At 41.2% G+C, this 25,899-nt stretch overlaps 1 protein-coding gene across 1 annotated transcript in view; it reads right to left on the reverse strand.

Annotated features, from left to right (window-relative positions):
• Nucleotides 1–25,899, reverse strand: part of ablim3 (actin binding LIM protein family, member 3) — a 328,868-nt gene that overhangs the window by 55,233 nt on the left and 247,736 nt on the right. The window contains exons 8-12 of the mRNA XM_068043395.1: nucleotides 22,551–22,609; nucleotides 20,545–20,619; nucleotides 18,167–18,322; nucleotides 16,552–16,581; nucleotides 9,822–9,951 (exon numbers count right to left, since the gene is read on the reverse strand). Of these exons, the coding sequence (XP_067899496.1) occupies nucleotides 9,822–9,951; nucleotides 16,552–16,581; nucleotides 18,167–18,322; nucleotides 20,545–20,619; nucleotides 22,551–22,609 (450 nt within the window). The remainder of the gene's footprint in view (nucleotides 1–9,821; nucleotides 9,952–16,551; nucleotides 16,582–18,166; nucleotides 18,323–20,544; nucleotides 20,620–22,550; nucleotides 22,610–25,899) is intronic.

Raw genomic sequence — 25,899 nt, forward strand, 5'->3', positions numbered from 1 at the left:
ACTGCACACATGAAGTATGTCATGTAGGTGGCCTTACAAACAATTCAAGAAAATCCAATGAATGCAGCAGCATGAGGACATCATCTTTGGAGCTTAGCATTGCATTGTAGCAATGATACATGTCTGACTGTGCAATCAGGTAACAAGCAACTTCCACTGAAAAGAAAGCCATCAGAAAGCTAACAAACAAATAAATAATGCAAAGTATTATCACTTTTATGGCATGAACAAAACGCCGAATGTTTGATAAGAAAATTATCCCACACATGACTCAGCATACACAACCTACATGAAATGGTTTACAAGTCTGGTCATTAATTGACGTCATCCCTAGCGTGGAAGCATGCACTATTGGCTGTCTATCATATATGTAAAGGTAAAATTAGGAAGATAGCAAGAAGTTACCCCAATGTAGGCTGCAGGCTGTGCATCAATTTAATCCCTTGAATACTGACTTTCCATATACATTTTCAAAGTATGCAATTTGACAATATGTTTTCAAATCACTGAATATTTTGACTGATTGTAAAACTATTTTCTTCTCTCACTAGATTGAGCACTATCCACTGACTGAAGGGATGAAATGGTGACATGCTTCCAGACTGCTACCAATGCTATTTTTACTCTGGAAGATGACTGACAGTGGCCATGCTACACGCTCAGTAATTCCACCCATTTTGCCAGGATGTGCCTGGTTCCTGTTCTCTGTCTTCCTAAATGGACAGCTGTGACTTACTGGTTCAAAGCCATGTTCTTATGCTGCTCTGGCATTATATTAAAGTGCCAATGAAATGCACCATCTTGTTGCCTTTTGAAATATGTTGACATATTGAATGAGGCATACAGAAATGCAAAAGATGTCAGATGCCCAGCATGTGTCATGCCACCATGAATGCCATTCAGGGCATGCATAGAGACAGCCTCTTACTCTATAGCTCTTTTTTGAACCTCAAGCATTTTCAACTCAAGTCGCCACCAGTTGTGTGAAAATTGCTGCCTTAGCTCACTCTGGGTTATAAACTTGATAATGTATTTATTCCAATATAATATCATAGTTCTCAAAGGGTTAAATAATGAACAAACTATGGGAACCTTTTGTGAAACACAGCTGTTTGCAGAAAAAAAGATATACATAAAAGCAGTTTTCTTCTATTAAGAGCTTTGTGGCAAAAGACAAGTACTAAACGGATAGCAGTGGAATATGCTGTTTACAAGTCTTCCAATATGTACTCTTTATCCATGAATTTCACTGTTTGGTTAAAGAATGCAATTCAATTCTATAGCTCTCACTTTTTCTCTCTTGCTCGCTACTTATAAGCAAAAGTTTAGTAATTGATTTGAAATGTGAAATTGAATAACAAAACAGTTTAAGGTGGTGTTTCATTGTGCCTGAATAAACTGCATGTCCCACTGATCCATCTAATTTTTTCTATGCTATGTGCAATTTTACATCTGAAAGTATTAGTTTAATGTAAAATAGAAATGCCATTATTTGTATTAATGCAATTCAAGCCATGCTGGTGAGTGCATAAGCGCCTACCTGGTATATGGAAATGTGTAGGTGTCTGGGCAGGGCTTGGCTTGATGTCTAGCTGGCTATAATAAGGTGAACTCCGGCCACTTTCAGAGCCTCCAAAGAATTGCAAAGAAAGCAGCAAAAACAAATAAATCAAAGGCAAAGGCCCTGAAGCAAATATGAATGATTAATCTGTTCAGAGTACCATGTCTTTCCAGCAAGGAACTTTCACTGTCAAGGAGGTCACACCTATTGCTTTTGTCAGTTCATAATGTGTTCTGTTTGCACTGTCAAGGCAGTCACATTACCACCCAGGGAATTACAGGCACCACTGTCGATTCAAATTCATCTATTTTCTTTTATTTGAGAGCATTGATTTGATATCAAAAGATCAGGAAATCTATCATAAGATACCAAAGCTTGTTGGCTAATTCCAGAACTTTGAAGCTGCAACTCAATGGGGGAGAGTCACACTCCTACTCCTACTCCCACTCCAGCATCCCCCACTCCCCACCCTGCTTACACCAATCAGATTTTTGTGTAAATAGATGCCACTTTGTTACTTCCTTGCCAGAAAATATGGTAAATGAAACTCCTGGCCACATTGTTTGCACCTTGCCATGTAAAGCACCAAAGCTGCAATTGAGGATTCTCATTTATATAAGTTCCTGTTCTCATAATCAGCCTTCAGAAAGAGAGAAATGCATTTTCCAATTGCCTTTTACATCTTGTCACTTCAAATGCAATTTTTTGTCAACCAGAAACTACAATGATCTAATTTGTATTGCAACATTTGACAGCGTACCTTTGACTGCTGGTCTGAAGTCTCCCTGGACAGGTAATAGCAACTTTTCTTTCAGTCAAGAAATCTAGCATCTCTACCATTTTTCAGATTATATTTGAAGAAAAATATAATAGAATTGTCATGCAATGATTTCTTTATAATTACATATAATTTTTACTCTAAGTAAGACAAATGTAACTCCAATAATAATAAATGCCAAATGTACATTACTTAATTTTAATATTTAATATAAATAAAAAAATTAAAAAATAAACTTTCTATTTAGCAAAATTATTCTTGGAGTGACAAAAGTTAATTCAAAGAGTTAATATTTTACTCAGATTTTGTTTTCTTTTAGAATGAGTTTAAATATTTAATGATTCGGTAATATTTTGTTTTCTTCACATTTCATGTCTTGTAATTTAATTCCTGAAAAGAACTATCTAAATTTTCTGCAATATTTTCATAGCCAAAGTTTATTTAAATGTTCCCAAGCTGTCCAAAGAATATTTGTTGTTTGTAAAAGATTTTTTGAAGTTACTTTTTATTTCATGGGAAACAAAGCTCGCCATTCATCCTGTTCAGTAATGACAAGAGCAGAATTGGACTCAATAAATATAATGCATGTTGCTTCTGATCTCCAGTATGCAGTGTGATGACATTACAAAAAAACCTGGAGTTTGACCAGCATAGAATCGAAAAATGATGACTTCAAATCAGATACATCAGGAAAATGAAATCAAAATAAGTATGATCAAAAGAGGGCAGATCCTTCATATAAAACTGTCTTTGGCAGATATTTAATTTCCTTTGTTTTCTCCTGCAATGCTCTGTACCTTTCAAGGCCTGATATTTTCTATCTATAGTTTGATGGATATCAACTACCCTCCAGTACCTCTCCCAGTGTACATTATTTGTGTGCACTGCCAATGAGGGTCGGCAGACTATTCAGCCACAGGGGCTTTCAAAGGCACACGAAGGGCTGTTCTTGCCCGACAGCTATGTGGAAGCAGAAACCACTTCCAAGAATCCCAGCTGAGATCAACTGACTGGGATAGAACCAAGAGAAAATCAGTGTCACTAACTAGTACATAGGTATACTGTGTTGGAGGTTATAGTATATTAATGTTGTAAACTAGTACATCAGTATACTGGGTTGGAGGTTGTCGTATATTAGAGTCATAAAGCTCGTACATCACTATATAGTGTTGGAGGTTGTAGTATATTTGTGCTGTAAGCTAGTACATCAATTATAGCTTAAACAACCATATCCCTACAGTCCAGCAAAGCTTTAGTTATGTAGTAAGTCAGATGATTGGTGTTCCTAAAGAAAAGGTTGAGAATGATTTTGCAACCATGATAAATGTATCGATTGATATTGATTGATATTGTGATATGAGGTTTTGTGGGTTTCATTAGCTCTGTTGTTACAAAGATTAATGGTTCATAGTTTAGGCAGTGGCCTTTAGAAGCATGATATCTTCAGCAGTTCCATGTGACCTGGAGAAACAAATTGGGTTGCTTTGCCTCTTTAGGATGTGTTAATAAATACTGACGTGCCATTGTGGTGAGATATTAAGATGAATTGTTATGAGAATTCCATGACTTAACTGCACAAACATTAAGAACAACACTAAGAACTTGAATATAAACAAAATACCATCCAAAAAAAAGTAGACCAGAGACTGTAAAAAAAGAGTTTTCTCTGGTAAACACATAATCGAACCTCACAGATCTGAAGATAAAAATACATTAAAAGTGTAATTTCTTTATTTATACTCCCACCAGCTAAGCTCAATAAATGTAATTCAACATGTTAAGCTAAACATTTAACTAATGTTAGAAATCCTTCCAGTGCTGCTAAAACATGCCTGACTCACTAGTATTTTTACTGAAATCAGTAACAGGCACTTCAAAAGACTGCAATGGATTGATGCAGCATGGCCAGGAGTTCTGCTAGTCAAAACCAAACTATTTTACATCTGTAAAATAGAGGGCCAAATTTGTAGGTTAGGCAAGAGATAAAATAGCAGCAACAAAACTCTCATTATTGTGAAAGTGATAATGTGCTCCACTGTTGCCATTTCAGGACCCTGTAAATTGACATGTAGTTCAGTTCAGTTCAGTTCAGAGATACAGCACTGAAACAGGCCCTTCGGCCCACCGAGTCTGTGCCGACCATCAACTACCCATTTATACTAATCCTATACTAATTCCATATTCCTACCACATCCCCACCTGTCCCTATATTTCCCTACCACCTACCTATACTCGGAGCAATTTATAATGGCCAATTAACCTATCAACCAGCAAGTCTTTGTAGTTTTGTGAAGGAAATAATGTCACTTATAAATTTTATACATGAAAAGGGCATATGGCCTGGAAAGAAAATAAATACTCACATACAAGAAAATGCAACATTTCAAAATATTAAGGCATGTTGATTAATACCATAACAACAAATTCCTTTTGTATTTTCATGGGTTAGTAGCTAACTGCTCTGGATTAACCAGGGTTTTTATTTATTTATTTAGAGATACAGCACTGAAACAGGCCCTTCGGCCCACCAAGTCTGTGCTGACCAACAACCACCCATTTATACTAACCCTACAGTAATCCCACATTCCCTACCACCTACCTATACTAGGGGCAATTTACAATGGCCAATTTGCCTATCAACCTGCAAGTCTTTGGCTGTGGGAGGAAACTGGAGCACCCGGCAAAAACCCACGCGGTCACAGGGAGAACTTGCAAACTCCGCACAGGCAGTACCCAGAATTGAACCCGGGTCCCTGGAGCTGTGAGGCTGCGGTGCTAACCACTGCGCCTCTGTGCCACCCGTTAATGCTAACTCTACTTCCACATCCATGTGGATTGCTATAAATTATAGATCAAATATGGATACAAGAAAAAGAATGAAAATATAAACAATTTCTGCAGGATTCCAGTTTGATGTTTTTCCTGTGCCTCATAATCACAATCAGAAGTAGATAAATCACCACAATGCTCCATTTCTAACATACAATACCTTGCAAATTGCTGTTTTTCAAGTTAAAGAAACTCTTAAGAGGACTGGTGTGTTTTATTTGTTTATGATTAGTTATATCAAAAATAGCTGTGTGTAGCTATGTATGAATATGATGATCATCAGAAGGCAAACTATGTATACCTACATTACAACATTGACTACATTCAAAAGTATTTCATTGCTGTAAAGCGTTTTGAGAAGTCCGGTGGTCATGAAAAGTGCTATAAATGCAAACCTTTTTCCTTCTTTTATGACCTTTCCCCACCTGTTTAATCATCTGAGGTTAAGTTCTGCATAAAAACAACAAATCACTAACAGTAATCAGGCAGAACTTCAAATTATCTCAATATCTAAATTGCCCTGGAAGGCTGCTCTTCACAATTACTGCATCATGTCATGTTTATACTTGTAAAATCTTATGGCGTTTCCACTTTGAGTCAAAGTAGAAAATGTGGGCGAGTATCAGTTAAGCCATAGCTAAGAACGCATAACCTGTGTGACTAAGATGTTACAATGAAGGAATTAGGGAATTGTAATGGGGATAAGGAAATTGCCACATTGCAATAATCAGGGACTTTACAAGTGGTTTAGTTTAGTTTAGTTTAGAGATACAGCACTGAAACAGGCCCTTCGGCCCACCGAGTCTGTGCCGACCATCAACCACCCATTTATACTAATCCTACACTAATCCCATATTCCTATCACATCCCCACCTGTCCCTGTATTTCCCTACCACCTACCTATACTTGGGGCAATTTATAATGGCCAATTAACCTATCAACCTGCAAGTCTTTGGCATGTGGGAGGAAACCGGAGCACCCGGAGGAAACCCACGCAGACACAGGGAGAACTTGCAAACTCCGCACAGGCAGTACCCAGAATCGAACCCGGGTTGAACTATTGAAATAAAACCAGGACATCCAGATACACAGATCACTAAAAGTAACAACCTTATTAAGGCCATTAAAAAAAAACAAGCATTGGGGTTCATTTCTGGAGGGATAGAATTAAAAAGGAGAGAAGTTATGCTCAACTTGTATCGAATCTTGTTTAGACCATACTTCAAGTACTGTGCATAGTTTTGGTCTCTATATTGTAAAAAGGATATAGAGGCATTGGAGAAGGTGCAATAAAGATTCACGAGTATGATACCAGAACTGAGAGGACATGCTTATCAGGAAAGGGTGAACAGGCTGAGACTCTTTTCTGAGAAAGATAGAGATCTTTAAGATCATGAAAGTGTTTGATAGGGTAGATATAGAGAAAATATTTCCATTTGTGGGGGAGTCCAAAACTAGAGGTAATGAACATGAGATAATCACTAATAAATCCAGTGGAGAATTCAGAAGAAAATTCTTCATCCAAGAGTGACAAGAATATGGAACATGCTAACACAAGGAGTAGTTGAGGCAAATAGCACTGATACATTTAAGGGAAGCTTGATAAGCACATAAGGGAGAAAGGAATAGCAGGATTTGCTGATTGGGTTAGATGAAAAGGGGTGGGAGAAAGCTTATGTGGAACATAAATGCCAGTATAGACTAGTTAGGCCGAATGGCTAGTTTCTGTACTGTACGCTCGATGTATCATGCATCTGCTTGTAGTTGTATTTATTTATAGAGGTACAATTTTCAACCTCATTTATGAAACAGAATGTGATGCAGGTGAGGTGATGCCTGTCTTGGTGTATGAAGATGACTGAATGCACAATTCTGCTGTTCTGTATCTAGTGAAATATCTGCTCTTCTTATGGTTTACTAAATGCTTTGCTCCACAACTATGTCTGGTATTCCAGATGAATGTAATGGTGAAGTGGGAAAGGCTCACATTAAGCATGTGCTATACAACTAAAGCTGTTTTTATACTGAAGCTTGCTGAAGTTGGCTTTCAGGATAAACGTATCAATAAACTTGGTGTTTCCATTACTACATCTGGCTGCCTTATATTGGTGGTAGAATTATGAACCAATTTTTCATGGTCTGCTGAGATACAAATCAGCTTTAGCAATGTAGATGCTGGGAACAAGTTCATGGACACAGGGCTCCATGAACCTGACCATAGTAAGTGCCAGTAGAAAGTGGCTTAAAGCTTGCTATTGATGAAACATGAGGTGGAATTTCCAGGAGCCTGTGCTGGTGGGAGGCAGAGGCAGAGGCAGGGTGGGGGTGCAGATAAATGGTGTGGGGTGATGTCAGACGCATGTCCGACATTGTCCTGCCCCCATGCAATTTGGTCTGTGGTGGGCACCATGGCGGTTAGGAAGTCTGCTGGGACGCCAATTGAGCCACTTAATTGACACATTAAGGGCCGCCATCCGCCTCCACTGGCATTTAGACAACTTTGTAGGGACTTGCTGCCATATGGAGACACCGCCAGATGAAACCTGGCGGCTTCCTAGTGGACTCAGGCGTGGGGCAGCCCCCAGCGGCAATGGTCATCCCTTCAGCGCAACCACCTTTACCAACACTCGCCTTGCCCCCCGTCCCCCCTGCAATGCCCCCGATTGCCAGGGCCTGCCTGCCTGATTGTCCCTAGTGAGCCCCGACCCCACTTGTGTGGTGGTCAGCATCAATCACTGCCATCTGCATTCCCAGCAGTGGCCACTGCTGCCGGTGGCTCTGCTGGACAGAGGAGCTGCTGGCCCTCTGATTGGCTAGTAGCTCCTAGAGGTGGGCAACCATCCTTAAAGGGGATGGCAGCCCCAACAGCGGGAAATTAATTGCCTGTCCGCCATTAAATGTGCCAAGGCTCCGGAAAATGGCCGAGGCAGGGTCTCCCCCTGCTTTCTTTCCCATCACTGAGACCACCCCGCCACCAGAATTATATCCAGCCCATAGTAAAAGAGCCCTGACCATATTTAGAATGGAAAAATTGTGTATTGAATAGAAAGGAATCATTCTTCAGCCTGTCATTCCTCTCCTTTCAGGGATCAATGCTAGAGTCCAATTTTTCCTCCCCAATTTGACCACCTCCATTTGATGGCTTTCCTGACTAGTTCCATGAAGACCACTCATTATTTCCCAATCACTCTCCCAAAAAGCTGTGAAGGCTAGTTCAATTGAAAATTTGAAACTTAAATTGTTAGATTTTTGTTACGTAAGGTTTTTAGGTATACAAAACCAAGGCGAGTAAATGGAGTTGAGGTACAAATCAGCCGCGATCTAATTGAAAAGACTTGAGGGGCTCAAAGACCCTGTTCATATGCTCTATTCAGTACCTCATCAAAGTGGTCAATATGTCAGTCTCTCTGGCGAATATTTGAATATCCTGTCCTCAACCCGATGCCCACCCATTCACACTTGATCCCATTGCCACTGGGAAGTGATCCTAAGCAGAATTTGTGGTTGGTTTTTCAGTCCCTTACCCAGGAACATTGAGACCAATTAAAGATCCACCAATGCTGAGATCAGTTATTACTGCACAGACTCGGGACTGACTTGGGACCTTGGATTATGGCGCAGCTATTTACTAAATTAACTTGCCGAGCCATTGGGGTCATCTCAATGTCCATTTTAAATACGTTTACTTTTTGTTGGTGATCCCCTGCCTAGGAGGAAATAAACTGCAAATGCAAATGCTCATTTATTAGCATATTTAAGTCCTAATTCAGTTAATAATTGCTTTTCCTATGTTCAATCATGAGTTAGTATGCAGAATTGTAGGTGGACGTGACATTAAAACTCTAATGTTACCTCCACCACCATTTTAAATGAATACCTGAGCCTAACAAAGCAAGAAACTATGCAAACAGTTTCCAGTTGTGGCAGTATCTAAATGGTACCACCTACTGCACAAGCTCACTGAAACTGGCATGGGGACAAACATAGTCAACAATGATGACATAACATGCCTGACTGTTAATTGTTTATTTTCTTGCTTGCAAACAAAAAAAATGGAAACCTAGAGGTTTTATGAAATGAAATAACAGTTGCTTCTCCTTTGAATATTTTTCAGTGCAGTTACTTTCTTCTATTTGAGGACAGTTAGAAGATGGCACAATTCACTTTTTATGCACAAAGTTTTGCAGAAAATTATTCATCTTTGAGTGCCTTTTTAAACTATAGTGCAATGTCATATATTTAAATTTAACACTACCAATTTGTTCACTTATCTGAATACAAAATTCAGGCAACACAAATATTAATTGTCTGTCTACATAATTGACCATCAAAATGTTAACCAATATTTCTGTTTGTTCTGTTCTATATATTTCAAGTATTTCTTTCTTGTAAGGCCAAAATTAAGTGCTTCTCATATCATGTCTTATGAGATGCTTAAACACTATTGCTACATGTGTATATATCTGGATAGACCCCAGTCTCTCACTGTTCAGTTAAGTGACATTGCACTGTACAGTTCAAGTTGTATTAACACACAACAGTTCCTTTTGTTGAGTTTTATTTCCTTTAACAAACACTTGAATATTACTCCAGATTGTTACACCCAAAAAGCAATTCACTAGGTAAACCTTCTGGTGCAAGAACATTCATTACCTGGTCTGTGATAATGTTGAGGTGATCGAGGCATTGTGGGAGACATCCCCTGTCGACTGTATGTGGGAGAGTCAATGTAGCCAGGACTGGAAGATCTCCTCTGTCTTAAATCAATCCCATCATACATATCCTACCACAAGACAGCAGGAACATCTTTAGCATGATGTGAATGTGATTTGATCCTTCAGTATCTAGTTAGCAGTTAAGTACTTCTGATGAAAATAAACACAACTATTAAGGAAATGGATGTTGAATTCCACAAGGAATGGTAGAAAAAGATATTCAGAAATACATTTGGCCCCTGATTATGTGGCATTTAAGTAAGGCACACTGAGCAGATCATGGGACATTAATTTGGTGGTGTGGTTGCTATTTGATGCAGAGCCTGTCATCTGTAAAATTTATCAAAGTTGAGCAAGAGAAAAGTAAAATCACCTATTTGAAACATTTTCATTGTAGATCACAGTACTGCTCATTATCTATGTTAAACTGTAGAGGTGGCTGAGCTAAATAGATTGATGTATAACATACTATACCATCCTTGGTAAGTCTTGTCATGCTGGCAATTTCTGATTTTAAAAACTCTGACACAAAAGAAACATTCTGCAATCTTTGCTGAGTCTCACACCCTGCTCTGATGTTTAAAGCAACATAGTTTGCAGGAAAAATATTTTGCAATACAGCCTCATTATAGCAGATGCATTATTGCAAATCATTTGTTACAACAAAGATTTCCTAGTCTCAGCAGATATGTTGTCATAGTTTCTAAGGAGCTCAAGTTCTGTAGTTTAAAGATTTGGCTGCATCGCAGTATTGTATTTGAACTTGTAATGTATGCGGTGGTACAGCCCCTATGCAACAGAAGCATGTGGAGTGATAAGATGAGGGTGTCCATCTGTGATTCATGAATTCATTGGATTGGCTAGGCAGCCCAAAGGAGTCACCAAGCAAAGGTGAGAAACCTCTTCACAGGAAGAGGGAAAAACTGAAGGCATGGTTAAATCTCATGCACCTCCCCACAGCCAGTTAGTTACATTAGCAGAGGTTCTGGTGAGGGCGACCTATCCAGCCACTTAGCCAAGAAATGCTACGTGGTGCAGTGAAAGCAAAAAAGGCAAAAAATCTGTTTTACAGAGAAAAAAATACACTAAATCATAGAATACATAATACTGGCACTATAAGAGATACATCGATTGTATCTAATGTAGTCAGTCTGTTAATGAGGAATGAATTACACCAGTTCTTGGTTTGGAATCTAATTAGAGTGTCCATCTTGACCTTCTACAAATATTTATTACTTTCTGTTAGATCAGAGATCAATTTCTTTTCTTTTGGGCCTCCTTATCTCGAGAGACAATGGATATGCGCCTGGAGGTGGTCAGTGGTTTGTGAAGCAGCGCCTGGAGTGGCTATAAAGGCCAATTCTGGAGTGACAGGCTCTTCCACAGGTGCTGCAGAGAAATTTGTTTGTCGGGGCTGTTGCACAGTTGGCTCTCCCCTTGCGCCTCTGTCTTTTTTCCTGCCAACTACTAAGTCTCTTCGACTCGCCACAATTTAGCCCTGTCTTTATGGCTGCCCGCCAGCTCTGGCGAATGCTGGCAACTGACTCCCACGACTTGTGATCAATGTCACACGATTTCATGTCGCGTTTGCAGACGTCTTTATAACGGAGACATGGACGGCCGGTGGGTCTGATACCAGTGGCGAGCTCGCTGTACAATGTGTCTTTGGGGATCCTGCCATCTTCCATGCGGCTCACATGGCCAAGCCATCTCAAGCGCCGCTGACTCAGTAGTGTGTATAAGCTGGGGGTGTTGGCCGCTTCAAGGACTTCTGTGTTGGAGATATAGTCCTGCCACCTGATGCCAAGTATTCTCCGAAGGCAGCGAAGATGGAATGAATTGAGACGTCGCTCTTGGCTGGCATACGTTGTCCAGGCCTCGCTGCCGTAGAGCAAGGTACTGAGGACACAGGCCTGATACACTCGGACTTTTGTGTTCCGTGTCAGTGCGCCATTTTCCCACACTCTCTTGGCCAGTCTGGACATAGCAGTGGAAGCCTTACCCATGCGCTTGTTGATTTCTGCATCTAGAGACAGGTTACTGGTGATAGTTGAGCCTAGGTAGGTGAACTCTTGAACCACTTCCAGAGCGTGGTCGCCAATATTGATGGATGGAGCATTTCTGACATCCTGCCCCATGATGTTCGTTTTCTTGAGGCTGATGGTTAGGCCAAATTCATTGCAGGCAGACGCAAACCTGTCGATGAGACTCTGCAGGCATTCTTCAGTGTGAGATGTTAAAGCAGCATCGTCAGCAAAGAGGAGTTCTCTGATGAGGACTTTCCGTACTTTGGACTTCGCTCTTAGACGGGCAAGGTTGAACAACCTGCCCCCTGATCTTGTGTGGAGGAAAATTCCTTCTTCAGAGGATTTGAACGCATGTGAAAGCAGCAGGGAGAAGAAAATCCCAAAAAGTGTGGGTGCGAGAACACAGCCCTGTTTCACACCACTCAGGATAGGAAAGGGCTCTGATGAGGAGCCACCATGTTGAATTGTGCCTTTCATATTGTCATGGAATGAGGTGATGACACTTAGTAGCTTTGGTGGACATCCGATCTTTTCTAGTAGTCTGAAGAGACCACGTCTGCTGACGAGGTCAAAGGCTTTGGTGAGATCAATGAAAGCAATGTAGAGGGGCATCTGTTGTTCACGGCATTTCTCCTGTATCTGACGAAGGGAGAACAGCATGTCAATAGTCGATCTCTCTGCACGAAAGCCACACTGTGCCTCAGGGTAGACGCGCTCGGCCAGCTTCTGGAGCCTGTTCAGAGCGACTCGAGCAAAGACTTTCCCCACTATGCTGAGCAGGGAGATTCCACGGTAGTTGTTGCAGTCACCGCGGTCACCTTTGTTTTTATAGAGGGTGATGATGTTGGCATCGCGCATGTCCTGGGGTACTGCTCCCTCGTCCCAGCACAGGCATAGCAGTTCATGTAGTGCTGAGAGTATAGCAGGCTTGGCACTCTTGATTATTTCAGGGGTAATGCTGTCCTTCCCAGGGGCTTTTCCGCTGGCTAGGGAATCAATGGCATCACTGAGTTCCGATTTGGTTGGCTGTATGTCCAGCTCATCCATGACTGGTAGAGGCTGGGCTGCATTGAGGGCAGTCTCAGTGACAGCATTCTCCCTGGAGTACAGTTCTAGGTAGTGCTCAACCCAGCGGTCCATCTGTTTGCGTTGGTCAGTGATTATGTCCCCCGATTTAGATTTGAGGGGGGTGATCTTCTTGATGGTTGGCCCAAGAGCTCTCTTCATGCCATCATACATTCCTCTGATGTTTCCGGTGTCTGAGGCCAGCTGAATATGACTGCATAGGTGTTGCCAGTAGTCGTTTGCGCAACGCCTAGCTGTTCTTTGTGCAGTACTTCTGGCTGCTTTAAGTGCTGCGGATGTTAAATCGCTGGGGGCTTTCTTGTAGTTCAAAAGTGCAATGCGCTTAGCGGCTATGACAGGTTCCAGCTCTTCATTATGAGATTGAAACCAGTCTGCATTTCTCTTCGCACTTTTGCCGTAGGTGGTCAAAGCTGACTCATAGATGGCGTCTCTGATGTGGGCCCACTTGGTCTCAGCATCCCCTGTGGGAGTGTTTTGAAGGGCTGTTACAAGTGAATTTAGAAATTTTTGTAACAGCTGTGGGTGAGAAATTCTGCTCGTGTTGATGCGCGGGTGGCCCTTCTGCTTGGAATGATGCAACTTCTTTGGTCTGAGTCTAACCTTGCTGCACACCAGGGAGTGGTCGGTGTCGCAGTCCGCACTGTGGAAGCTGCGTGTGATTTGAACACTGTTTAAGGCGGCTCGCCTTGTGACAATGAGGTCTAGCTGGTGCCAACGACGTGATCTTGGGTGCCTCCATGAAACCTGGTGACAGGGTTTAGTGTGAAAGAACGAGTTGGTGATGCAGAGGTTATGATAGGTACACAACTCAAGCAGTCTCTGCCCGTTCTCATTCATCCTTCCAACGCCATAGCGCCCAAGGCAGGATACACCGCACCAAACAACATGAAAAAAGGAAAGAAGGTACCAGCCCTTCGCTTTGCAAGCTGGAACGTCAGAACTATGTGTCCTGGCCTGTCGGAAGACCTTACACAAATCAACGATTCTCGGAAGACCGCCATCATTAACAACGAGCTCAGTAGATTCAATGTGGACATTGCAGCACTTCAGGAGACTCGCCTCCCCGCGAGTGGCTCTCTAGCAGAGCAAGACTACACCTTCTTCTGGCAGGGCAGGGATCCTGAAGAACCAAGACAGCATGGAGTGGGCTTCGCCATCAGAAACTCCTTGCTCAGCATGATAGAGCCTCCCTCAAATGGCTCGGAACGCATACTGTCCATCCGACTGCTCACCACCTCTGGTCCAGTACACTTACTCAGCATCTATGCTCCAACACTCTGCTCCGCACCTGAAGCTAAAGACCAGTTCTATGAACAACTCCATAACATCATTAGCAGCATCCCCAACACCGAACACCTATTCCTGCTGGGGGACTTTAATGCCAGGGTTGGGGCCGACCATGACTCATGGCCCTCCTGCCTTGGGCGCTAGAGATCAATACAGTATTTAATATACTGCAAAGAGCAAGTATCCTAGCCATCTTGTTGCAGTGCAGAATATTCTCCTAAAATTCTGATATAATTAAACATAATTTGCACTCATTTCAGATATATTTTGCAGTATTGACTACATTACTACTTTTATTGCAAATTAAAAGGCAAACATATATTTACTCAGAAAACAAGAATGATGGTAAACTTTTCTTTTATGGATTATAATCATACAGTTTAATTTTCCTAATTAAGTAAAAATATTAAGTAAAATATATAAGTTGTTTGGAAGGAAAGGGTGATTAAATCCTTGTGCAAAGATTGGAAATATAGTTGCAGCCTTAGGGTTCCACAATTCATTTTGTTAACATAAGAAAACATCTATTTATCAAACAAGCTCTCGAAACGTACCAGCAGAATATTACTGCTTCAATCTGTCTCATGATATGTGACGTAATATTTCAAACTGACAGCCAGATTTCCCTAGGCTACAAGTCACAGCAGGAATCCTCCGCTGGTGGTGTTTTGCTGCTTAAATTTTGTGTGATTCCAGGCTAAAAGCTCATCATCATTGGGAAAATGATTGAAAATCTGCCAGGTGTTGGGATGATTCCTGGAGTTCTGAGCTAATTTTCCATCTGAAAAACTGTACCCGAAGCTGACTGCACACTGGAAATTAGTATCGGTGTTTAATTCCTTTGTGAAATAAAATCATAATTTTAAATTTATCCAAAATGTGGTTATATGGCATTTAGTGAATCCTGTTTGAATCTTAAACAATTTTGGAGAATGGTTCAGCTGAAAAACCTTTTCTGACAAGTAAAATGCTATCTTTAATTCTTTAGTATTTGAAGAAAAAATTGAGTTGCCAATGTTTAATGGAGCATTGATGGCACATGCGTATTCTTTGTATACTAATATAATTACTAACTGAAATATTTCATGGAAACCAAGCTGTAGACCTGATGCATATTGTTAAGATGTTTGGTGCTGTTTTTGCTTTAACTGGGCATTAATTCAGTCAAAGCTGTCTCTTGGTGGAACGTATTTGGCGTGAGATGCAGACATTTTACAAAGCCCACTGCTGCAAATTAAGAGCTCCCCAAAGTGCTAGCAACTGCTGCATTAGGAAATCAGACTCTTAATTCAGCCAAACCTATTGCTTGCACACATATTTATTGCCAGCTAAGCCTCAAAGCATAATCTGGAGTGATCTAAATTTTAACATCTTAGATTTATACTTAAATGCTTTGATGTGGATTTGCCAAGAGATGAATTAATAATTTTAACTGGTGGATACAAAACACTCTGTTAATAGTGCCTCAAAAGTCTGCAAGGAGCCATTTTTCAGCGGGTTCTGTGCCAGAGCCTGGAATGGATCAACTGGCATGTAATTTTCTTCCCTGGGATCCAATCGTTGTGCACATCAAATTGTATTGAGGCTATCCGATATGCCAATTTCTATGCCTGTGGGTAAAGTGGTGTCTCAAAGTGCCAATGTTGTGTCAGGGCAGGGAGATCGTTTTTGGTTCAGTCCCAAAACTAATGTGACACTGAGGTGCCTTTAATCACCGGTTAGACCTTTCAACAACTGGAAAAAGTGGCACTTTGCATTTTTGTGCAATTGTGGTCCTACAACCTGCATAGCTGGGTGTCCATTTAAGGGACTGCTTGAAAATTGAAACAGGCAAGCAAATGGATGCATGTGGCCCCCATCAGATTTCCCTCTGCCCATCAGCCATTTTTAAAGCAAGAATCGGGCAGCCAGAGGTTGAAAGTCCCCCCAGTGTCTTGGAGCACCTAGTCAGTGTTTTGACAGAATCCAGATTTGTAGGAACTGTGCAGGGGGTGGAAGTAAAGTTTCATCTGAAGAAAGTAGAAACCTCATTCCTAGTTTTAAACGGATAATCTGAAGCATAGAGTATCCCTTGCTAATGAATATTTTCTGCAGAACTCAGTCATAAATAATTTGCTAAGAATTTGCTGACATCAGCATCCATTTAACAGGAAAATTTGAATAATATTGAACCACCACCCTGCCCCAAAACCAGGGCACAAGCCCCTAAATACATTGCTTCTTACTAAAAGATCTACTGAGTTACAAAAACAAAAGAGCTGGAATTACCTGTGAGTATGGTGATAACATCCCAAGTGACTACAGCAGCAGAAAAATAAAAGATGGCACTTAGTACAAATATATGCCAAGTATGTCACACACATTACCTTAATCAAGGACAAATTACATAGCAGAGTGTAAGGTGATAGATTACTAATTGAGTTTCTCCTCCACTCCAATAGTCAATGTCTGTTAAGTACCTAACTTATTTTTACACAATTTATTCACTTATCATGAGTTCACAGATAACCCTCTGTCATAAAATAGTTTGAATGTGTAGGATTAGATATATAGTTATTCCTTTTAACTTGCTGTGGCTTAGTAGATTGTTCAAGTCACAGAAAAATAAGGTGTGTAATCGTGGGAGGAATTCAGCAAACAGGAGTAAATAACTAAAACTATTCAGTTACCAGGAGTGAATGAAATGGATACAGATTAAAAATTACCATTCTCTTAAGAAATATTTACTTACAGGAATTTACTTTAATGGAGTTTAGTCTACTAATTGTTATGACCCCACTATTTTAGATTTTTTTAGATTTGGAGATACAGCCCTTCGGCCCACCGAATCTGTGCCAACCATCAACCACCCATTTAAACTAATCCTACACTAATCCCATATTCCTACCACATCCCCACCTGTCCCTATATTTCCCTACCACCTACCTATATTAGGGGCAATTTATAATGGCCAATTTACCTATCAACCTGCAAGTCTTTGGCATGTGGGAGGAAACTGGAGCACCCAGAGGAAACCCACGCAGGGAGAACTTCCAAACTCCACACAGGCAATACCCAGAATTGAACCCGGGTCGCTGGAGCTGTGAGGCGGCGGTGCTAACCACTGCGCCACTGTGCCGCCCTAGCCTTGTAATGTACTGAGTAATTTACAGTTCAAGGCTAAAAAAAGGTTATTTTCCTCCTGACCATATTTTACAGAACAAATAAGGAATTTAAAAGATCGAGGAAGTTCCTCGGAGTTGTTCCTGCTCCACTGTTGTAACTGCGCTATAAACAGGGTTTCCGGTGAAGTTACAGTGGCAGCTCCAAGGAATGTCCCAACTACATTTTTCAAATGTTTGATGTAGTTTAAACCTATAAAAATGTTTTAACTTGTATAAAGTTTCTTCTATTTCCAGATGTAGTTTCCAATCTATACAAGTCATTACATGCTTAAGGAAAATAAGATGTGTTCAGCAGCTGTCGACTGATTGAACCTCTGAAGCATATAAGTGGCTATGAAACATAAAAATCAGATTAGGAATATACTTTCAAATTTTAGTGTCATTCAGTACTCTTCATGGATGCATCATTTTAAAAAAATGTAATTGCTGATGTGCAAATTCAGAAAGACGAGTGGATTTTTTTTAGATTTGAAGCTGTTGCATATAAAAAGATTTTTTAGCCAGAGGTGCTGAAGAATACATTGAGGTGGCAGAAGGACAAAAATTAGTCACACTACTGTTACTTCCCACTGGTGGCATTTGAAGACAAACAACAGGTAACACCACGAAAACAAGTCATACACCCAATGTTGTGTAATGTTTGAATGAAACATATACTCAAAATGTTGGGCGGAATGAACATTCCATGTAAAAATTAACTTTGCCCAGTTGCACAGTACCTCCCCAAAACTATGTCTTTCGAGTGTGTCTTCTGATGTGGATTTGAAATATGGCTCATAGGAAACCAGATCAGGACGCTGAACATCATAGATAGTTTTAACTTTTGGAAGAGCAGCCAGATCCCTATAGTCAAGTATTTCATTATCCACCTTTGCCTGAGACGAAGATAGCGGAATGAGGAGAACAGAGGAAATCAGAAGAAAATGTTAGATACAAAGAAACTAACAACAGAAAGAAAACATTTTACATCATTAGTTCCTGAAACACGCTGGAGATATTAGCAGCTGTTTTATGCATGGGTAGCATTGCTAGACTTTTAACTACAAAATGGAAAGAATCAAATAAATCCTGTAATGTTGCGATGAAAGTAAGCTGTAGGACAATGCTACTTTAAGTTGGAGAAATCATTACACTGAGTGATCATGCCTTCTGAAGAATGGTTATTTACAGCTTACGGCATCTTCTCTGTACTTTGGGAAATGCATTAAATCAACGGCCTTAATTGTAAAAAGGTGAAATTGCAGAATGTGATCTCTGAAACACTTTTAAATCCCACATAATAAAAATTAAATTTGATTTATTCAACCACAATGTATCAACGGCCCTACTCACGAGCGTTACAAAGGACAGTCAGACTCATTATATAGAGCAGGATCTGTCTACAGCTCCTTTCAATGACAATATCAAGAGACCCACAACTTCTGATTTCATCTCAGCAATAAGAGCATAAAGCTCCAGGCCACAGTCCCAGATGTAAGTGCTATCACTTGGTCCCTGGAATATAATGGTGGATAAATTTGTTTTGGGCACAAATCAGGTAGCACATTAAAGTGTGCTAGTTAGATTGCACATAGACTGATTTTAAGTGCAGCAGGTCCAGTGCCTACTCTACTTAGCACTGGCAAATGTCTGTAATGGGTACTAAATTAGGCCTCTTATTCACATTTGCAGGGCCTAACATCTGTTTGAGTTGGCTTTCATCAGCATCTGAAAAATGATTTGACACAATTTGTGGTTGAGCATGTTTCAGGCATCTTTGGGGCACTGGACATAGCCCTGCAAAATTGATCTTATTGCCTCCGGGTGAAAAGCAGGATGTAATGAGTCCCAATTTCTTCCCCATGATAAATGTGTTTGGATAGTGTCAGAAAGTTAGTAGCCAATTTGACAATCTCAATGGGGGTGAATTAATATCTCAAGTAATATCCCAAGAAATATTATTACTGACTCCTCCAGAGCCATATCACATAATCTGTAACAGTGAACTATCTATAGTAAGGTATCAAAGCAGCAGTATGTGGATAAGGACACCTTGCTAATAAGGATCACCAGCAGAAGTTGATAAATGCGCACAAGGCTATTTGCAATCAAACTGGGTGTGGAAAATGATCTAATATTGCTCTAGTTTATGATCCAGGTCTTGTCATTGCTTTCCAAATGCGCCATCACCTCCTGAGTGAGATCTGCATTTCAAGTCATTCTGCCATGCAGCCTTCAGGGCTATTTTTCAGGGCATGTCTTTTGAGTATAATATTGAATGTAGCCTGTCAAATGTCAAACTCAACAAATTAATCTTCCAGGCTTCGAGAGTATTCAAGGACATTATCTAATGCACGCTAGGTTTAGGAGAATAGAGGCTATTCTGAGAAGAGGGTGGACACATCATTTGCCTCCTCAAGTAATTTGAAAGTAGATGCTAACTTATGGACCTCTTATATGCAGTATCTCCTAGCAGCCCATTTTGCAAGTTACACTATTGAATTTATTTTTAAAGCTTTGTTCTGCCGTAGGGAAGTTTGTGACAGTTTGAATTGATTTTCCTTCTAAAGCTTTGCGATCTGCTGGGAAGAATTGGAACTATTAATAACTGGATTAACAGTCCAGAGAGATGTTAGAACTCATGTTGACAGCAATGTAGAGGGGGAAGCAAGGTTACTTCTGTTACATTAGCAACCATAACACCAGGGGGATGAGGAGGTTGCGTTCAAAAGGGATGTGGGTGTAGACCATCATAGATTCTGTAAATGGTTTTGTGACCAATGCTATTTAGGTTCGGAACATAGTTTGGATTATCTAAGTAGTTAGTTTGTTTAAATTACTTTGGGCAATAAAGATTCCATTATTAATGACCACAGTCTCAGTCTCTGCTTAGTACAATGAGTTACATACACATATAGAGAACAGGATGATTGTTTTTTGGGGGAGGGGAAGAGCTGTTGTCCATGCTGAGATGAGAACCTCAAACTACTTTAGTAAGCTGGTTTGGAAAAATAGAATTTAATTTTATGAAACTGATCTTAAGTGGATTCCCATGCTATTTCCCTTAGATTTCATTGTGCTTGGTTAGTTCCAGTCCCAGTTTGTTAAAGGTACTTACACAGATGACCCGGTTAGGTGATCCTGAAATGCTGGATCCAGGAGGAGAGATGGAAGTTTCAGAGGTACGCCTGTGCTGTAAAAGCATAAGAATGTGATAAAATTCATCTTGATGTATATCTGTGCATCCAAAAAAGATTCTATACACTGCCATGAGCTAAAATCTTACAACCTTACAACAAATTCTCATTAAACCTTTATTATTTGAATGACTCCCAAAGGCAACATTATATAGGAGTATGTGTTAACAATGTATGAAATCAGCTGCACTATGTGATGAAAAATTGAACACTGCATAAAATTTAACTATTTATACAGCCTATGTAGGTTTACCAGAAGTGGTGCATACTATCATTGCTCATTGTCATTGTTGGAACTTTAAAATAAGCATACATTTATTAAACATTTTCTAGTTGCCCATTGTTACTTTTTCCCTTCCCTGTGCACGGTTTTGTGTGCATGTTTTTGTGCTCTCTCTCTCTCTCTCTATTGTTTATGCTGTTGAGCAGTTCCTTTTCTGGCTCTGCCTTTTTCCTGTACTTGATTTTCTGGCTTTTTACTGAAGCCTCTCTGACCTCTCAACCACTGTTTATTATGTGGAGCTATCCAATATGGGCAGTGAGCTAGCTCAACACAAATCGGGTGCTAATGTCCTCCAAAGAGCCTGAGCACTGTAATATGATTGAATAACCACCTCTCCCAAATGTTTCAAGAAAAAGGTATAGTACACTTTGAATGCAAGCCATTTTGGGCTCTATTCGTCTAACTTTAGGCCACAGAATGTTGTATTTGGGGAGGACAAGGGCAGAAATTGGGGGGCAACTATTCTGGCTCCTTGCCCCTTTTTGTGTTCATCAGAACTTTCTGTGCAGAACACACTTACCCAAAACCTAAATAGGCGTATGCAATGCAGGAATTCTCACATTTGCACCCTAAGCAACACTGGATGCTAGAGACCACCTGTATGATCTTGGCATGCAGCTTTTCTGGAGCATTAGTGGCTTTTGATAAGGGAAATGGCCAGGCTCTTCCAGCTGCAATCAAAGAAGCTTTGACCTTTGAAGAAGCTGGACAACTGTTTTCCTTAAAACCAGGTGAATCTCAGGTCTGCCCAATAATGATGTGCTCAGGCACAATGAGTTTCCTAAGGTGAATGCCCCAGATGGCCATTAATGGCATGGTAACCCGCATGTTCACCAAATGCTATGACTGGGGAAAGTGGGGCAGAATCAGGGCTGCAACTAGTGAGTGAATGCCTGTTCCTCCCCAGCCCAGATCAGCCTCTAAAAAGCTTACTGAGGAAGTTCAGGATTTTTTGTTTAAAAAAAAGTTTTTTTATGGTAAGGTTTACTGGTTCACAGCACATTGTGGAAAACAAACCTTGCAAGAACATGAACGAGTTAATTCACAAGCCCAAACCTCTTAACCTGGTGGCAAGCCTAGAAAATATGAAAATGAGTGCCAAGTCCAGCAAGTATCAAGTACTTGTCAGTTCCAAGTGTGTTGGCATGTGGGAGCATGTATGATTCCCTCAGATGACTGATGGATATCACATTGTGAGGCTGTATAGATGGGCTCCCACTACTTCCCTGAAATACTGGTGCATAAATCTGCCGGCCATGACTTTTGGAAATAGCATGTGTCATTAGTTAATAGAAATTAAAACAAGAAGACCAACTTTCCCTCAGGCAGAAGGAAGAAATTGAAAACTTTTTTACCATAGCTGCCTTTAGTAGTATTAGAGCCTTTTTGTAAAGTACTTCATTTCTTAAACTGTTAACATGTTACACACAAAGGATAAATAACACTGAGCACAGGTTTAACCAGACAATCCCTGTCATGTGACTATCATTTGGGTATTATTATCTGGTAGATGCTAAAGTAAGATCATATATCCTTTGTGCACATGTCAACATAACCCAGGATATCAAGGAATTTGCATGTTAATGATATTCAGTTGATCAGAGAAATATAGGCACTTTTTTCCCCCAGATGTGTTGTACCCACCCGTAACTTCTTTTCCATTCTAGCAGACTGTTTGCAAAGTGGATGCCACACTTCGCAACCTGAAACAGAAAAAAAAATACAAATTCAAGCTAAATGTGTGGCAATGATACATACGCCATTGTCACCTAGAGATGAGGGAGCACAACAAAACAAATGGTGCATTTCTGTCAGTTGAATAATGTAGGTAAGTTTCAGAATACCTGTCTCAAAACAGAATACAGGCTTTGTCCAATTTAAGCATTAAATGGCTTTATTTCAGCCCTAATTATGAGGTTTAGTTTGAACTAAAATGGGAATAACACTGAGGTGATGTATAGTGACAATGTAGGAGATGCCTGCACAAGTGCAGCTGGCCTCACTCTGAAGCTGAATTTGCTGCAATGGAGGAATAATGAGAACATATGAAAAACATGATTAGGGATCCCGTCCCACACACTCTCAAATAAATGGCGTTAAATTTTTTTCTTTCAAAATATATTAAATAACATCGCTGTCACAATCTTGTTCCAACTAAGCCAGAAGCCTCTACACCTTTAAAAAATTTTATGGCCTTGGACTGTCATTCACAGAGAATGCAAGATATGTTGTCAAGGGGTTTTAGATTTTAGAACAAAATGTTTTCAGAGTTCCATCAGATGTGTTGTGGAGGTGCAATAAATATTTGCAATTTCTGGACATGTTTTAACACAGTTTCTGCCCTACAACCAATTTACAAAACTGTACACTAAATTGTATATCTGTGGGAAAATGCACGTCTGAACAGGGCATAGTCTCGGAAGGCAAGGAAGAAATATTTATAGATAAAATAGAAATTCATTTCACAAATGAAAGATATGTATAAATATTCAGGAAATGTAAAAGAGATTTAAAGACTTGAACTACCTGAATTTAACTTACGCAGAAATTTTATGCCAAAATTTACACGGGTTTCTATGCTGATCTTGCTGACGGGTACTTAGGCCCAAATTTCCTGTGGAGCTCACAGGTTTAAGCCAGATCATAAACACCAACCCCAATGTAGTACCACCAATATGGGTGATAATGTGTAGTCTGCTGTCTGATGCCTTGAAGACTCACTCTCACAGCCGTTTATAAATTACAACAACAACTTGCATTTAGATGGTGCCTTTAACATAATAAAACATCCCAAGGTTCTTCAGGGGCATTATCAAACATTGAGCTAGAGAGAGAGAAATTAAACAGGTGACCAAAAACTTCATCAAAGCAGTCAGTTTTAAGATGCATCTTAAAGGGGAAGCGAGAGGTACAGCGGTGAAGAGGCTTCTGGAGGGAATTCCAAAGCTTAGAGACCAGGCAGCTGACAGCACGGCTGACAATAGTGGAGTGATTAAAACAGAGGATGCGCAAGAGGCCAGAATTGGAGGACCACAAGATCCCAGAGAGTTGTAGGGCTGGATGAGGTTACAAAGATAGTGAGGGTCGAGATCATTGGGAGATTTGAAAACCAGGGTGAGAATTTTAAAATTGAGGCATTGCCAGATCAGGAGCCAATATACGTTGGACAGCATAGGGTTCATGGATGAAAGGGCCTTGGTGTGAGTTAGGGTAGGGGCAACAGAGTTTTGGATGAGTTCATGCTTATGGAGAGTGAAAGATGGGAAGCTAGCCAGGACAGCATTAGAATAGTCAAGTCTAGAGGTAACAAAGACATGGCTGAGGCAGGAGCTGATATGGGTGATATTATATAGATGCAGTCAATGGTCTTAGTGATGGAGTGGTCAAAGTGGATACTAAGTCGAGGAATGGAGTTGGTGACTGGGAATTAAGTTTACGGTGGGACTGGAGACAATGGCCAGAATTTACATGACCACCTCCATCTACCCCTTGGAGCAGACTGGAGGTTCGGTAGGTGTGTATGTAAAATCGTTTGGGAGGCAGAAGGTGCTGTTCCTGTCGCCAACCACTTCACTGCCATTTTACCAGCAGTGGGGGAGGTGGCAAACAGACCACCCACCCCAGGCCAATTAAAGCCCTTAAGTGGCCAATTAATTGCCACTTATGGGCCTCCTCCTGCCACCGCTGGTATATCACCAATGGCAGACAGCCACTTCGCTGCCTGGGGAGGCTGCCCAGTTAAACCTGGCAGCCTCCTTGCGGGCAGGGAGGGGGGGGGGGAGGGAATCAGGCACCCTGTGCCCTACAGAGGCCTCCCCCCCAACACCGTGGCACAGGCCACCCCTGCAGGTACACCTCCCCCTGCGCCCTCGAGCGATCTCCCCACTCCCATCGCCAGGGCCCAGCCGATTGTCCCCAGGAGGCCCCACTCACTTACCTTCATTCCAGGGCTATCTTTCTGGTCCTGGCTGGGTGCAGTCCTAGCAGTGGCCACCGCTCCCGGTGGTGCTGCTGGGACTGAGGAGCTGCCACTCCGCTGATTGGCCAGCAGCTCTTGGAGGTGGGACTTCCTGCCTCACAGGGGTGGAAGTCCCGCCCAAGGACAATTAAAGACCTGGGCCATACAAAATCTCTATGTGGCTTCCAGGCCGGTTGGAGGTGGGCTTGCCCCCGACGTTTTTGCTAGTGGTTGGGGCCTCTGCCACAAGGTAAAATTCCAGCCACTGGCTTCAATCTTCACAACAATTAGCATAGCTTTTTCAGATTTGCCACTGAAAGCATAGAAATATGTTAAGCACAAGGGAATGTGGACAACACTGACCAAAAATATCTTACTGCCCCATGCAGAATAAACAAACTTACTGAATTAACTCTTTTTGAATTGGATCCTAACTCTGAAAGAAATCAAATTTCTAAAACAAATTTCTTATTATGTACTCATAATACTAACGTTTTGATCACCTTCAATTTTGCTAGTCTGACATTATCTCCTTATTCTTGTTTTTTTTCAGCCATCTCTGTATTCTTCAACACCACCTTGAATGCTAATGTGGGCAACTGATCTGATCACAAATCTCTGCGATGTTCTATAAGGAGCTTTGGAGTGGATTTCTCCCTAGAGCTGAATATAGACAGCAGGCCAGCTGCCTGGTAGTCCCCTCATTTTGAGGACCAGGCCTCATTTGTGGCCAGAATCTGTGCACCCTGGGCCAGCCCATTGTCATCAGGCTGCCACATCAGATGGGCTGGTCACCCTCTGGGATGGGGGAAAGTAGGTTCTTGGGGTGAGAGGTGCTCCAATTTGCAGAGAGGGGAGCCGGAGTGTCAGTGGCCGAAGCTCCCGTCAGAGCCTGGAGGAGTGCTCCTGCTCCTCCCGGCTCCCCAAAAATGAAGAGGAACTCACCTGTGGGACACTCTGAGGTCAGACAACATCTTGTTGGAGCGTGCACAGTGCATGGTCTGCCTAGCACAGTCCAAAAATGGAAATCAGAAT

The sequence above is a fragment of the Heterodontus francisci genome, chromosome 12 (genome assembly GCF_036365525.1).
Source record: "Heterodontus francisci isolate sHetFra1 chromosome 12, sHetFra1.hap1, whole genome shotgun sequence".
Classification (NCBI taxonomy): domain Eukaryota; kingdom Metazoa; phylum Chordata; class Chondrichthyes; order Heterodontiformes; family Heterodontidae; genus Heterodontus; species Heterodontus francisci.